The 13,448-nt window shown below is 36.4% G+C and overlaps 2 protein-coding genes across 2 annotated transcripts; both read right to left on the bottom strand.

Moving 5' to 3' along the window:
• Nucleotides 1-72: 72 nt before the first annotated feature.
• On the bottom strand, nt 73-6,304 carry LOC134756010 (endothelial lipase-like). Its single transcript, XM_063692780.1, has 6 exons — nt 6,235-6,304; nt 4,740-4,923; nt 2,716-2,864; nt 1,713-1,958; nt 878-1,208; nt 73-182 (listed from the first exon to the last, which is right to left on the bottom strand). The coding sequence occupies exons 1-6, from the start codon at nt 6,269-6,271 to the stop codon at nt 137-139; spliced, it is 993 nt and encodes a 330-aa protein (XP_063548850.1). The 5' UTR covers nt 6,272-6,304; the 3' UTR covers nt 73-136.
• Nucleotides 6,305-8,181: 1,877 nt separating this feature from the next.
• LOC134756225 (lipoprotein lipase-like) lies at nt 8,182-12,118 on the bottom strand. Its single transcript, XM_063693054.1, has 6 exons — nt 12,053-12,118; nt 10,984-11,329; nt 10,585-10,733; nt 9,564-9,809; nt 8,768-9,104; nt 8,182-8,272 (listed from the first exon to the last, which is right to left on the bottom strand). The coding sequence occupies exons 1-6, from the start codon at nt 12,087-12,089 to the stop codon at nt 8,182-8,184; spliced, it is 1,206 nt and encodes a 401-aa protein (XP_063549124.1). The 5' UTR covers nt 12,090-12,118.
• Between the last annotated feature and the right edge of the window lie 1,330 nt (nt 12,119-13,448).

Raw genomic sequence — 13,448 nt, 5'->3', positions numbered from 1 at the left:
GTAGTTAAGTTACGTACTTTTGATTTTGAGTACTATTATTATTTTTCAAACTAAAATAAAAAAAAGTTCCAACGTTTTCTGAAATTGCTTAATACTTAGGCACCTATTTACTAAATAGTTTTGTTAATCACATTATTTAGTATGGGTAATTTCTTCCGGTGTCTGCTCTGAAGATACCGAGCCTGTAAAAAAACATTTGATATTTAGCATACATTTACATATATTATTACATACATAGGTAGGTATTTTAACGTGGAACCATTATTTGAATTAAATTTAATATTTACAACAACAAAAAAACAGTTTTTAAGTAGGTACATGATGTACAAAAGCAATAGATCAACTCTGTAGATAATTTATTTTAACAATTACTACAAATATTTATTTAAGTGAAAACATAGTTTTACAACATTCAATACTTAAAAATAACCACAATATACTTAACTAATACTAAACCTAAACTAACCCTTAAAAACTAGTCGAACAACCCACCCGCATCGCTCCCGACGCAAAGGTGCCCATCACGCTTGCTGCGTTTCCGCGTTGAACCGCGATGGACAACCACTGCGCCAGGAACGACCCGGAGCGGGGGTCGAGACCCCTCTCCCGCAGGCGACGCCCCAGCTCCCCGAGCCTCCGCGCACCTACACCCAGACGCTACTCTGTAGATTGCTTCTACAATTGCATTTCAAATATTTGGACTGATATTATTACATGATAATGCAATAAACACATTCTACCTTTTTATCTATATATAACCATTCACGTAGCCTATTAATAATTCGAAGCTTGAAAACGGAACCGCAAGGAATGAAAATCATTTTAGGCTTATTATTGCGAGACGTAATAAAAGTAATAAATTAATGTTAGTACTCACTGTTCTTTATTGATATCTCCGTTGCCCATTGACTGAAGAGGGCCAGAGCATCTGCCCCTGCTAGCATCTCTCTGGGTCTCGCACTCGTTGCCTAAGAGATGGTCATACTTGACCGTGGCAGCCATGTATTCCCAGGCTTTCGAGTGTGAGCAGCTGTTAATCCAGCAGCCAGGCATGCTTGAGCCGCCGTTCGGGTAGTGGTCGGAGTGGCCGCAAGGGCTGGAGTAGCCGTACAAGGCGGTGTTAGTGTGAATGACCTCGACGTAGTGGGCGTCAGTTGAGGCGATGCGGTTGTTGTCACTGCCCCATAGGGGACCGGCCGGGTCCAGGGCTAAACAATAAATACAGATACAGTCAGAAATTGTTTTTGCAGTCAGGCAGTTTTTTTATCAGAGATACGTCAGGTAGCTGAACTGTGAGCGAGCACTACGTTAGCATAAAACTAATTCTACCAAAAGATGGATTTAAAACACACACACACACATCCATAATTGCTCTCTTACGCTTATGACGCTCATCGCTGGTGAATAGAAAAATTTAAAGAATGGAATTAAACGGGAATGGAATGCAATAGTACGCTACAAATAAAAAAAAACTGCAATAAGTTTTGAGTGAATGGGTGATACAGAGACAAAAAAAAGTTTCTTTTTAACCCAAAAAATTAAACATACTGGAGGCTAATTTCTAACTGTGACTTACATCGTCCAAAGCCGGCCCCAACGTAGTTTTCGGAAGTGTCAACATTGTGGACATTTATATCACCTCTATGTTCATAACTTTCAGGAACAGAAAACAGTAAACCTGAGTCTCGTCGGAAATATGATTTTAAAATCACCTGTGATCCTTCTAACTTGGCCCTGCAGCTCTCGGCCCGCGTTGCCCATCAAATGTCCTCCAAGACTAAACCCAACCAAGTGAACTCTACCCAGCGAGAGGCCAAAGCCCTGGCTGAGCCAGCGGATGAACTGGCCGAGTCCGCGGCCGACTTCGGCGATTCCATTCTTGGCCGTGATGTAGTTGCGGTTGGCGAGGCGGTTCCAGTCCAGGACGATGACGTTCACGTCAGCCGTTTGAAGGAAAGCTGGAAGAGAAAAAATACGTTCAAAGCGGGTTCAAGCGAAGCTCTATAACATCAATACCTATAAAAAACCGGCCCAGTGCGAGTCGGACTCGCGCACGAAGGGTTCCGTACCATTACGAAAACAAACAGCAAAAAAAACACGTTTGTTGTATGGGAGCCCCATTTAAATATTTATATTATTCTGTTTTTAGTATTTGTTGTTATAGCGGCAACAGAAATACATCATCTGTGAAAATTTCAACTGTCTAGCTATCACGGTTCATGAGACACCTGGTGACAGACGGACAGCGGAGTCTTTTTTACACTCTCCGTGGGCTTTTGCTGTCGACCAAATATTTAAATACCTAAGTAATAATGTGCTTCCATAATTTTGCGTGAAGACATAAGTAATATCAAAAGGAAAAATGTGGAATTCTGAAAATCATGTGTACGTCCAACCCTACATAAAAAATATATGTAATGTATAATTTGTTACGGATCCTTTAGTCGTTTCAGTGGTATATCTATGGGTCGTCTTTCAGTAAAAGCGACAATTGTAGACGTTCAAGTAATGCTGAAAGAATGATCAAAAGGAAAGATAGAATATGTAAATACCTAATAAGTGTCAAACAACAAAACATGAACGGGGCGACACTTCGTTTTGTATAGAAAGCATTAGGTGATTTGTGATCACTAAGGCTCTGAAGTGGCAAAGTGCGGACCCGGAGTGGAGGCCCGGCCCGGCCCGCCCTTGTCATCCTTAATTATACATATGTACCTTCAGTGAGTTGTGTGTTCATATTATTTCCACCATGACCATTCCATCCATGAGCTAGGAAAACGGTATCCTTTCTCAAATCAAAGTTGGACTGCATTACGCTGTTCACATCTCCATCTAGCAGCAATTGAGCCACGTGAGGATTTGCCCTGGACAAAAACAAATAGTAAATAACACTGTGGCCATAGGTATGTATTTATTGGATGCACATAAACCGTGGTCTATACAACTTTTACTTCTTGGCCCCTGTTTTATCACGCTGACTATTACCACGACAATGATAATTCACTGTCATTGTGGTCAATACATTGCTGGTCAACAAGTAAACATTGACGCTGGGTACTGTCGTTATATACTGACCCAGAAATGAATTGACGTAATGATTAGGTAACATTGTGAAGTTGGTGATATAGGCTCCTGATCTTATATTGAACTTGAAATCCCTACAGCCTTGAAATGCGTCAGTTTCTGAACTCACCATCAGATGATAATGAAATATCAAAAGAGAGCGAAAGATAAAGAGGCTATTAGGGTTAGAAATAAATTAAGTGATGTAACTGTATTATTAATATATAATTTTACTAGCTGTTGCCGGCGACTTCGTACGTATGGATTTGTATGTTGGTGGTTATATATTCTACATGACTATAGAACATTATGCAGCAAAAGATAGCAGTATAGGGACGGCTAATCATTTGTTGATAATTACACAACGCATGAGATTTGTCTGTCACAACCTACGAAGTTTAAAGCCCCTACCTGAAAAAAATAGTTCTCGATATAATCCCTCTCAAGCCGTTAGAAGATAATCAAGTCCACTATTTTTAAAAAATCGCTCCCGATGCAAACTTTCAACCCATTTTAACTCCTTAGGGAATGATTTTCTAAAAACACTGAATTCTTGTTTTCTATTAAGTATTGTGTCTTTTTACGTCATTTCAAGTTCACTATTTACAAGAATTTTCGTCCCCGATGCACTTTCAACCCTTTTTTCACCATATTTAATTATTTTAAACCGGGTCACTCACGATTTATTAACAAAACTTCCGTGAGACACAGACATATTAAACATATTAATAACGGGTCACTCATGTATTATTAGGTCGAATAGCTCACCACTCACCACTTACCACTTAGGGAATGAATTTTCAAAAATTGTGAATTTGATATCAGTTTTCGTCTATTTTAATATAATGCCCTTTTACCAAGTTTCAACTTCTATCTCCTTTTATACCCCTTAGGCGTTGAATTATCAAGAACGTTTAAATAACGTTTTTGTAATTTCATATTATGCCTTTCTAAGAAGTTTTTAAGCATTTGTAATGGATTCTATTCTACCTTTTGTAGAATAGAAGAGAGATATAGATTACCTTTCCTAGATCTAACGCAGATGTAAATGTGAAACCAACAAGATAACTAATTTGGAGGATCTCATGTAACTCGAAATCAGTGTAATAATCCCCGGTATTATTACGTTTAGGGAACAGGGAAATATTTTTATTAACTTTTGCAGTTAAAAACTGTAATAGATGTCATATATTAAAGAAAAAGTGACGAAGCCCTCCAGTGGTGAAGGCCGGATGGCTTCGTCACTTTTTCTTTAATATATGACATCTATTACAGTTTTTAATTTATATATAGTAGTGTGACTACTTAAAAAACACTAATCAAAATATTTAATAAAATAATTTGATTTGTTCCCAAACTTGTTCAACTTTTGCAGTGTTTGATGGTGTACCTAAGTAGGTCCATAATTTGGAATTTGTCGAGTCGTTTGAAATTCGTTAATGGAAACTAGGTACTTGTCAGAACCAGCAATAGCGTTACTTCATAAACTTCAAACTGGTCAAGAAGCAGGGCACCGATAATTGCATGGGATTTTGATTTGCGTTACATTACGGCATTTGCATCTACTTAGCCAGCCATTATCTAAAATCGCATGCGATTTGTTGCAAGGTTTGTAGAGGCCTTCATACTGGTCGGGGCAATCCTTCAGCCAGGGTTGCCAACGAATAAAATATTACCGTGTAAAGAGCCAGTAGCCATTGTTATCCGGGTTTCTCGCGTAGTCCCGGATAAATTCTTCGTCGACGGGCTCGAGTGTGTCGACCAGATGGAGTAAGTTGTCCCCGTCACCCGGAAACAGAAAGTATCTGTCCCCATCCTTGTAACCCTCGGTAGGATCTTTAATGACGCTCGCAGACGTAACTGGCAAACAATGCAACTTTTAATATTGTTTAAGTTAATTACTTAAACAAAATTATCCATTCCCGTAATCGGGTAACAAAAATAAAGATTTAGCACGTTTAAGGCACTTTAAAGAAGTTTTTAATTCGACAAGTAAGTTTTCGTTAGCAAATGATTATTTAAACACCTATTTTTATTAATCGGAACTATTTTCAGGGTTCCGTTGTCAACTAGGAACCCTTATAGTACCCGCCCTAACTTTTGAACCATGAACCATGGGTCTAACAAATATGAAAAAATCGTAGACATTAAATTAAAACTATAACGAACATGATCAGTTCATCCGTTTTTGAGTTATGACAAAAAGTCTCCCCTTCATAGTAATCTGCCTTGTCTTTTTGGTTTCCTCGTATTCGATATGAAAAGTACTCGGGTGAAACTCGGGTGAAAGGCACGAAGCATCATTTCATCCCATTTGAAACAATCTTCTATACTAAGAGCTCCGGTTTAGCCTATTGTGACGGAAGGGTAACTACGGAACCCTACACAGCATGGCCCGACATGCTCTTGGCCGGTTTATTTTTAATAATATAATTTATAAGTCTACTTATTGTTCTTAAATATATGTTCAACTATTTTGGTGAGGTTGCATTATTTTGAGAGTGAAATTATTATTTTTCACCACAACACCTCGTAAAGGCTCTCTTTATTCTTAGAAAACCGATGAGAAAGTTGCATTTTATCCACAAGAGTGGCAAAGTAAGTTGATGCGATTTTTGAGCTGTTTACTCCTGTTGAATGGTATAATTGACTTTAAATTATGATTTTGAATGATAAATATTAAATAGCGTTTATTTGGATTTGAGTTGTACTCGTAATGTAACAGTTAGTATTTTCCTAAGGTGAAAATTTTTGTGTTTCATTCGGTAGCAAAGTTTGTTTAATCCAATGCCGCTACCCTCGTGTTTCAATTTCGGACTCTTGCGCTTGCTAGAGTACCTATCAACATTAGCACGAGAGGTTAAACAACAGCTTTGCTCCCTTGTAAAACAATAGTTATTTACGATACAAGTGCGGAAAAGAGGAAATTCGAAACGAGTGGCGATAAATTAAAACACAACCGCAGGGAGACGCAGACGGAGACGCAGAAATTACCTATTCGCACGTGTATCGTACAACGTTTTACAGTACATATGGCCCTTTAAACTTTCGACATATGCACGAAAAGTGCTCTTTACGCACTAGTGCGAGAAAGTAGCACCATATGTACTGTAAATAACGATTATTGTCGGTGTTAAAATACAGCCATAATATCAGATAATATAAAACTACCTGCTATAGCGACGGATATCAGGAAAAACAACTTCATTTTCACGAAAGCTGATAGAAACTACGATTAGTCGATTTCATGCCCATTGTTTTATAATTACAGTAGTAACTTGTTAATTAGGTTATCTTTTGATTATTAATGTTGATTAAACGATATGACGAATGTTATTTGTTAGGTACACTATAGAGCTCTATCTAGCCAAGTTCGAATTATTACTGATTGCCTATATCTATACTTTTCTAGCTTTTCGGTGAAGGAAAACATCGTGAGCGATCGTGTATGTGAAATCCCCAACCCGCATTGGGCCAGCGCGGACTATAGCCCAAAGCGTCTCGCGCATGAGAGGCCTGTGCCTTGCTAGCAGTGAGACGTATATAGGCTAAACTATATAAGGTATATCTTATCTATCTTATCCACTTTATTATATACCTATACATTCTATGATAAATGGTTTATCTTCTGGCTTGAAAAATCCATTAGGTGAGTTACTTGTATTAACTTAACAAGTAATTTGGATTTTAATGTAAATTTTTGAATGTGACGATGTACAATTACTATTATATATTATTATGTCAGAAAACGAGTTGGTTGTGTGTAAAATATTATATACCTTATGTAATGTAAATCTATTATTTATTATGTTTTTTTTTCTACAGTGCTTGTGTAAATATATATCTGCTTTTTTTTCTAGTGCTCAAAATGTATTGTATATATTTTTTCTTCTCTATTAAAGATCTATTAATATTTAAAAGGTTTTGGTTTTTTTCTAAGATTTATTAAAACAATTTTGACGACCGGTCTGGCCTAGTGCCCTGCCTATGAAGCCGATGATCCCGAGTTCGAATCCCGGTAAGGGCATTTATTTGTGTGATGACACAGATATTTGTTCCTGAGTCATGGTTGTTATCTATGTATTTAAATAAATATTTATATATTATGTATATCGTTGTCTTGAGTACCCACAACACAAGCCTTCTTGAGCTTACTGTGGGACAATTTGTTTAAAAATGTCCTATAATATTTATTTATTTATTTAATGAAACCTTCGAATCATTTATCAAAGGAAAGCGGCTAATCGTAACACACATCGGAAGAGAAGATGGATTTGTTGAAGGCGGGTTATTAGTGTTCGAATCAAAAAACAAGGAGATTATCACCAAGATATGAACACGGAGGTATTTGAGGAATGGTTTCCGGAAGTTCTTGATAAGATTCCAAATGGCTCAGTATTTTTTCTAGATAACGCCCCATACAGTTTATTAAAGAAAAATAGAAAAGGTATAGAACACACTATCACGAAAGAATGATATCATCGATTGGTTAAAAGAAAGGAATCTTTATACACATAATATAAAAAAAAAATTGTTGGATAGTAAAAGCTCATAAAAAAATACGTAAGAGCATTCCTCAGAAGCAACCCTACGTGGGATTTCAGGGTTTGTCCAATGGCTAAGGAATAGGTACCTATTCATTTCACATTTTCTAACCTACCATAACTTTACTGGAGGCGTATTTGTGCGTACACAGTAGTGGGTAATTATAATGACAGGCTTATTTTACTCTAAAACCATTTTAATAATGGAGAGTAAAAATTAAGAGGATAACATTAGTAGTAATTTTTCCATACAAACGTTCTCGACATTTTCTTCTCTGGATTTTGACTTCAAACAGCGCTAAAACGGCGAAATAAATGCGCTGTAAACAGACGCTTAGTAAACAAAATCGGCAACAATAAACGCAAAAATCAAAACGGTCAGACACAGATACTCGTAATTTTTTTTTCATTCCGTTTTCAAAACTGCGTTACGATTGGTTAAGTTTTCTGAGATTTTTAGGCAGGATTTTTCGCCTAAGCCGCAGTTGTCCTTGTCGCACTAATTTTAGGAGCCGTTCCCGTCAGCCCGATGGAGATATTTACCTAAAATTCTCAAATCTGAGAAGGGGCTCAGCTAATATATCCTCCACATATCCTCTCTCTCAACAAACTTTGTGTCGATGTAAGGATAATCTGCAAGTGTGTTTATTCTATAAAGTCCAGATCTGAAAATAATGAACATGGAAATAATTAATAATGATGATTAATAATTTAATAAATCCTAAGATATTGCTGAATACAACAACATACAAATATTTTTACAATAAAAAAAGAACCGCTAAATGTAAGATTTTAAGATAAAAAGTTGAAAATAAATACGTGAACTATCATGTTTTGTGAACTATTGTATAAAAAGACATACATGTCTGAAAAAAAAAGTAACTGTAGGTACGTTATTAAAACTTCAAAAATTAGTGAACCGTGATAAATACGTAAACCGACGTAAATATGTGACGTACGGCGCGTTTATTCACTAAGAGTAAGTGAAATTTACTCTGGCAACTGATGGTAGAGGTACAGGTATACTACGCAGTATGATATCCCTACATATCGAGTTCGAGACGAGATCATTATATTAAATCTTTAAAAAATTATTTAATTTGCTCGCAAATTGATGCGTGAGAGCAACTAAGGTAAAATATATGAATTATATTACTTACTGTTTCTTTGTGATAAAACTATTGCCCATCAGCTCTCCAGTCCCAGAACACCGATTGTGAAACGCTTCCCATACATTTGAACATCTATTAGCTAGAAACTTATTGTGCTCAACACTGGCCGCCATATATTTCCAGGATCTGGAATGATGACAAATCAAGTCCAAAACATGACAGCCGGCCATGAACGAGCCTCCGTTAGGGTAGTGGTCGGAGTGGCCACAAGGTTTGTGGTAGCCGGCCATGTAGGCGTTCGTGTGGATGACCTCGACGTAGTATGCGTCTCTTCTGGATAGACGACGCTTATCATAATACCATAGAGGACCAGCTGGGTCGAGGGCTGTACAAAGAGTAAATACTTAATTGAAATAAGATCAATTGAAACCATCAAATGTTCATAAGAAAAAAATTTAACATTTTTTGATTTCAGCTTGATTGTAAAGGATTTTTGGCGGAGATTTTAAGGTAAAGAGTTCCTTACTTTTATTAAAGAGTGACTACTGTTAATTTATGACCAAACGTTTACATAGATCCATAAAACTCACGGAAGTAAACGGGTGTTTCTTAATGATTTTTTTTAATGAAATACGGATCATAATATAGTACCTATTGTAGCGAAAATGCTGAAACATATTATTTCAAATATCGGTTCTCTACTAATACCTATCTGTCATGTGAAGGAATTATTCATAGCAGAGCATGTAAAAATATAACGCCAGAAAAAACCAGAAGGGGGATGGCAGATATGGAGGTAAAAATAGATGAGATTGGTGACGAGAACACGGTAAATTTTCATAACCTGTTATTCTCCGTGCAGCCCCACTAAGCTCTCTCCCCGCGCTGCTAACCAAGTGGCCACCCAGACTATGGCCCACTAGGTGGATATTCTGCAAGGACATGTGAAAGTCTTGATGTAGCCAGTAAATGAACTGCCCGTACATTCGGCCCACCTTCGGGACTGACTCCTTTGCTGTCACATATCCCATCTTGGACAGTCCACTCCAATCAAGGACTATGACGTTAACATCAGCGTCTTTAAGGAACACTGAAACAGATAAATAAGATATGTACCTATATATTTTTTATGATAAATATTTGACTTTTACAAATTCTGTTAAATAAAAACATCTTATAAACTACACAATTATAAACATTGCAAATACATATTTTCCAATAAAAAAATCCTAATTTAAGTACATTAAATATCTAAAAATACTAGTATCATATGAGTTCTTAATAATAACCAAATACAAAAGACATGCACTAACACAAGTTATTATAAAATAAATGCACAAAAAAAACTAATAACAAATAACCCACCACGAGCAATTCTAGGCGCAAAAGCTCCCAGCTAAAAATTATATAATTACATACACTTCTAAATAATTACAATAAATAATTATTATACCAGGGTGTGGCCTGTAACACGAGCAAAAAATTAAACTGTAGGCTGTACTCCTCATACTGATCAATATTTTGTTCAGTGACTTAAAAATAACTTGTGTTTAGATTTTTAATACACTTTAAAATTAATTTTTAATACACTTTAACTTTAAAATTAATTCTAAGACGCAATGTATCGCGAATTTTGTTATGTTTAAGGCGTGACAAGCAACGTTAACGAAAATCACAATGATAATGACGTACATGGAAGATAATATTTATGTTGTATGAAAAATAGGAAGACTAAGGACTTCATAATTTTTATAAGTATCACCGTTCACTTTATCAAAAGTGTCACCGTTTGAGGAGTACAAGCTATGTTTTAATTATTTGCTCATGTTACAGGCCAAATAGGTAAGTATATCGATAATATCAACCTTTAGTAAGAAGTTTATTTATTTCAGTGTTACCGTCACCTAGCCATCCGTGAGCTGTGAAGACGGTAGGTTTGTTCTGGTCGAAATTTGAATTTTTGACACTCGATTTATTCCCCATTATCAGAATCTGTTTTTCCTTTGCATTCGACCTGTTAAAATATATTTCTTTAAGAACGAAGATTGCTATTATATATGCGTATTTATATGTATAACTGTCATTGACTAATAAACCTTTTGTGATGTGGGTGGTACCCTTGAATATCATCATTTTCTCTCGGCTTTTTGTGATAGCTTACTAAGACCCGTCCGCTCAGCAACTAAATAGGCATAAGTAACCCTATATTTGCTTGGGTAAAACTAGGTAAGTAAGTTTTTAAAAATGGCTTTAAGAAATAGTACCTTGAGTACAACCAATACTCGTTATTGACTGGCCAGCTAGTGTAGTTGCGTATTGCATCTCTATCGATTAGTTCCCAGGAATCGATTTTGTATATTTTACCATTGTCCCCGGGAAAATAGAAGATCCTGTCACCATTCTTGTAACCCTTCCAGTTTTCAAACCTTACATGTTTGTTGTTTCGTGCAGATGGGGGTGTTACTGTGATAAAATCTCTATCTAATTGTTTCCAGGAATCAATTTTGTGTATTTTACCATCATCCCCGGGAAAATAGAAGATCCTGTCACCAGGCTTGTAACTACTCCAGTTTTCAAAGCTTACATCTTTGTTGTTTCTTGTAGAGGCAGCTGTAACCGTGAATTTATGATATAATATTGTTACTCATTACATATCTTGTGAGTGCTATTCTCAGAACTATGTCAATGGCTGAGTTGTTTCATTTTATTTATTTACACAAAATCCTTAACATACCTACAATATTTTCTTTAAAGCTTCGGCTAACTGGATGACAGTTTGTAGGCGAAAAAAAAGTGTAATAACTATAATTTATTTTATTTTTATTTTATACAACTTAACAATAAGGATTTTTGGCCATTGAGAATTGGATTAGGGATGAAGATATCCGTAGAAGAACTAAGTAATAGCTCATAAAGTTGCCACAGATAAATGGTCTTAGGCGCTGCTTAGACAGGTGCTTGAGTGGCAGCCAGGTACCAGAAGACGCAGCCTGAGATAGCTTCAAACTATAGGTAAGTAGGAAGACTAACGGTCTGGCTAAGATCGCAGGACATCAATGCTTGAGGGCAGTGCATTTACGAATTTTGTGAAGATTCCCGAGGAAGTGCCTGACGACAGACGACAGACGTCGTGCCTGATATGATGATGACCATGATGTCTCTTTATATGTAACAAGTACTTAATGAAACTAATGAATATCTCCAATTAGGGTTTGCAATCCGGATCCGAAATGTATGAAATTATCCGGATCTGGATCCGAATCCGCGGATCTTCCCATACATTTCAGATCCGTCGTGCAAACCCTATCTCCAATATATGGTAAATTTACTCACCTGCTAAAATTACGAATACAAGAACAGATGAGATCATTTCCTTAATATTGGAAGGTGTGATTTTTGTATTTATAATGCTTATGATGCATGGGTAATTTGATTAGTTACTTTATAATTAACCAATCAGTTAGATTAAGTGCCATATAGTACTTTATAATTGCTTATAGGTAGGTAGGGGTTTTAGACGCTTGGTAGTTTCTTCCTCAAGAGGGGCCTCTAATTAAAGTAATCAATAGGATATGTAAGCATCTGACACGTATTTCATTACATGATACTGATTGTATTCTTATAACGACATGTAAATAGTCGCGAGCATATGTTCCCTCAAACGGCAGATCATCCATAATATATAGCTGGCCGATTTGCCCAAATGGTCGTCTTTCCTTAAATATAACTACGAGTAGCGATGCAGCATCCAACACGTTCGTGTAGTACGAAGTACGTGAAGCAGAGTTTTCATTTCTTATCAAATAATAATAGACAATGAGGAACCCTAATTAATTTCTCTTAAACAAAATGTTGTTGCAAATCATTGCAATCAATGGCTAGAATTTGGTTGCTTACCGTAATAATAACATTTCATGCAGTACATTGACATTGTACGAACTCTCCTAAGAAACAAAAAATATCATAGTAAATAATCGTCATTTTTAACCGACTTCAAGAAAGGTTTTTTTTTCTTTTTTTTTTCTTGATGGACTTGAGGGCGGTGTTGCCCGTAGCCAATGTCACGTAAAAGGGTAGGAACAAAATAAATGCTCTTAGAGCACGACGCTGTTCGGTGGTTGTTGTAGTTGTCTCGTAAAACCGATAGCTGGATTTTACGAGAAGCACGCGGACTACCGGCCGTTGACTCCAAAATGGTGGTTAAACACGTTTTGAGATTAATTCTCCATTTACTGCACACTACCACATTAGATTATTGTATAATAAAGCTATCGATATTACACTTTAAACAATATTAATGAGCAAAAAACAAAGGAATTAATCACGAGGCTACTATCAAGATGGCGTTCGAACCGGAAGTCCAAGGAGGAGATTCTCAATTCGTTTTTTTTTTTTTTATGTTTGTTACTCCATAACTCCGTCATTTCTGGATCGATTTTGAAAATTCTTTTTTTGATTGTAAGTATATACATACAGATTGGTCTGATTTTTGTCAAAAAGTAGTTCTGATGATGGGATCCATGAGGAATCGAGGGAACTCCTCAAATGTTAAAAGCATACATATAGTGATTTTAGTATTTTCATCAACAAATCAAGCACTTACATTTAAAAAAGTGACATTTGATGAAGTGGAACTGCTGATGATGATCAGAACGGAACTCTTCAATGACGCATAGTTCACGTTTGGCGATTTGTCCTCTTCGTTATGTTTGTTAAGCAAGTTAGGTTT

Source organism: Cydia strobilella, chromosome 3 (genome assembly GCF_947568885.1).
Source record: "Cydia strobilella chromosome 3, ilCydStro3.1, whole genome shotgun sequence".
Classification (NCBI taxonomy): domain Eukaryota; kingdom Metazoa; phylum Arthropoda; class Insecta; order Lepidoptera; family Tortricidae; genus Cydia; species Cydia strobilella.
Note: the sequence above shows the minus strand (reverse complement) of the source record. Positions and strands in the feature narration are given on the sequence as shown.

Excerpts from the sequence above, each read along its gene's own strand:
- LOC134756010 (XM_063692780.1), bottom strand. The coding sequence starts at position 6,271 with ATGAAGTTGTTTTTCCTGATATCCGTCGCTATAGCAG. Across the intron at positions 2,865-4,739 it reads GGCTACTGGCTCTTTACACG|GGCAAATCCTCACGTGGCTC; the intron begins GTAATATTTTAT and ends GTTTTTGTCCAG. Across the intron at positions 1,959-2,715 it reads GAACACACAACTCACTGAAG|CTTTCCTTCAAACGGCTGAC; the intron begins GTACATATGTAT and ends TTTCTCTTCCAG.
- LOC134756225 (XM_063693054.1), bottom strand. The coding sequence starts at position 12,089 with ATGATCTCATCTGTTCTTGTATTCGTAATTTTAGCAG. Across the intron at positions 11,330-12,052 it reads TGTATTCGTAATTTTAGCAG|CTGCCTCTACAAGAAACAAC; the intron begins GTGAGTAAATTT and ends TCACGGTTACAG. Across the intron at positions 9,810-10,584 it reads AAATAAACTTCTTACTAAAG|TGTTCCTTAAAGACGCTGAT; the intron begins GTTGATATTATC and ends TATCTGTTTCAG.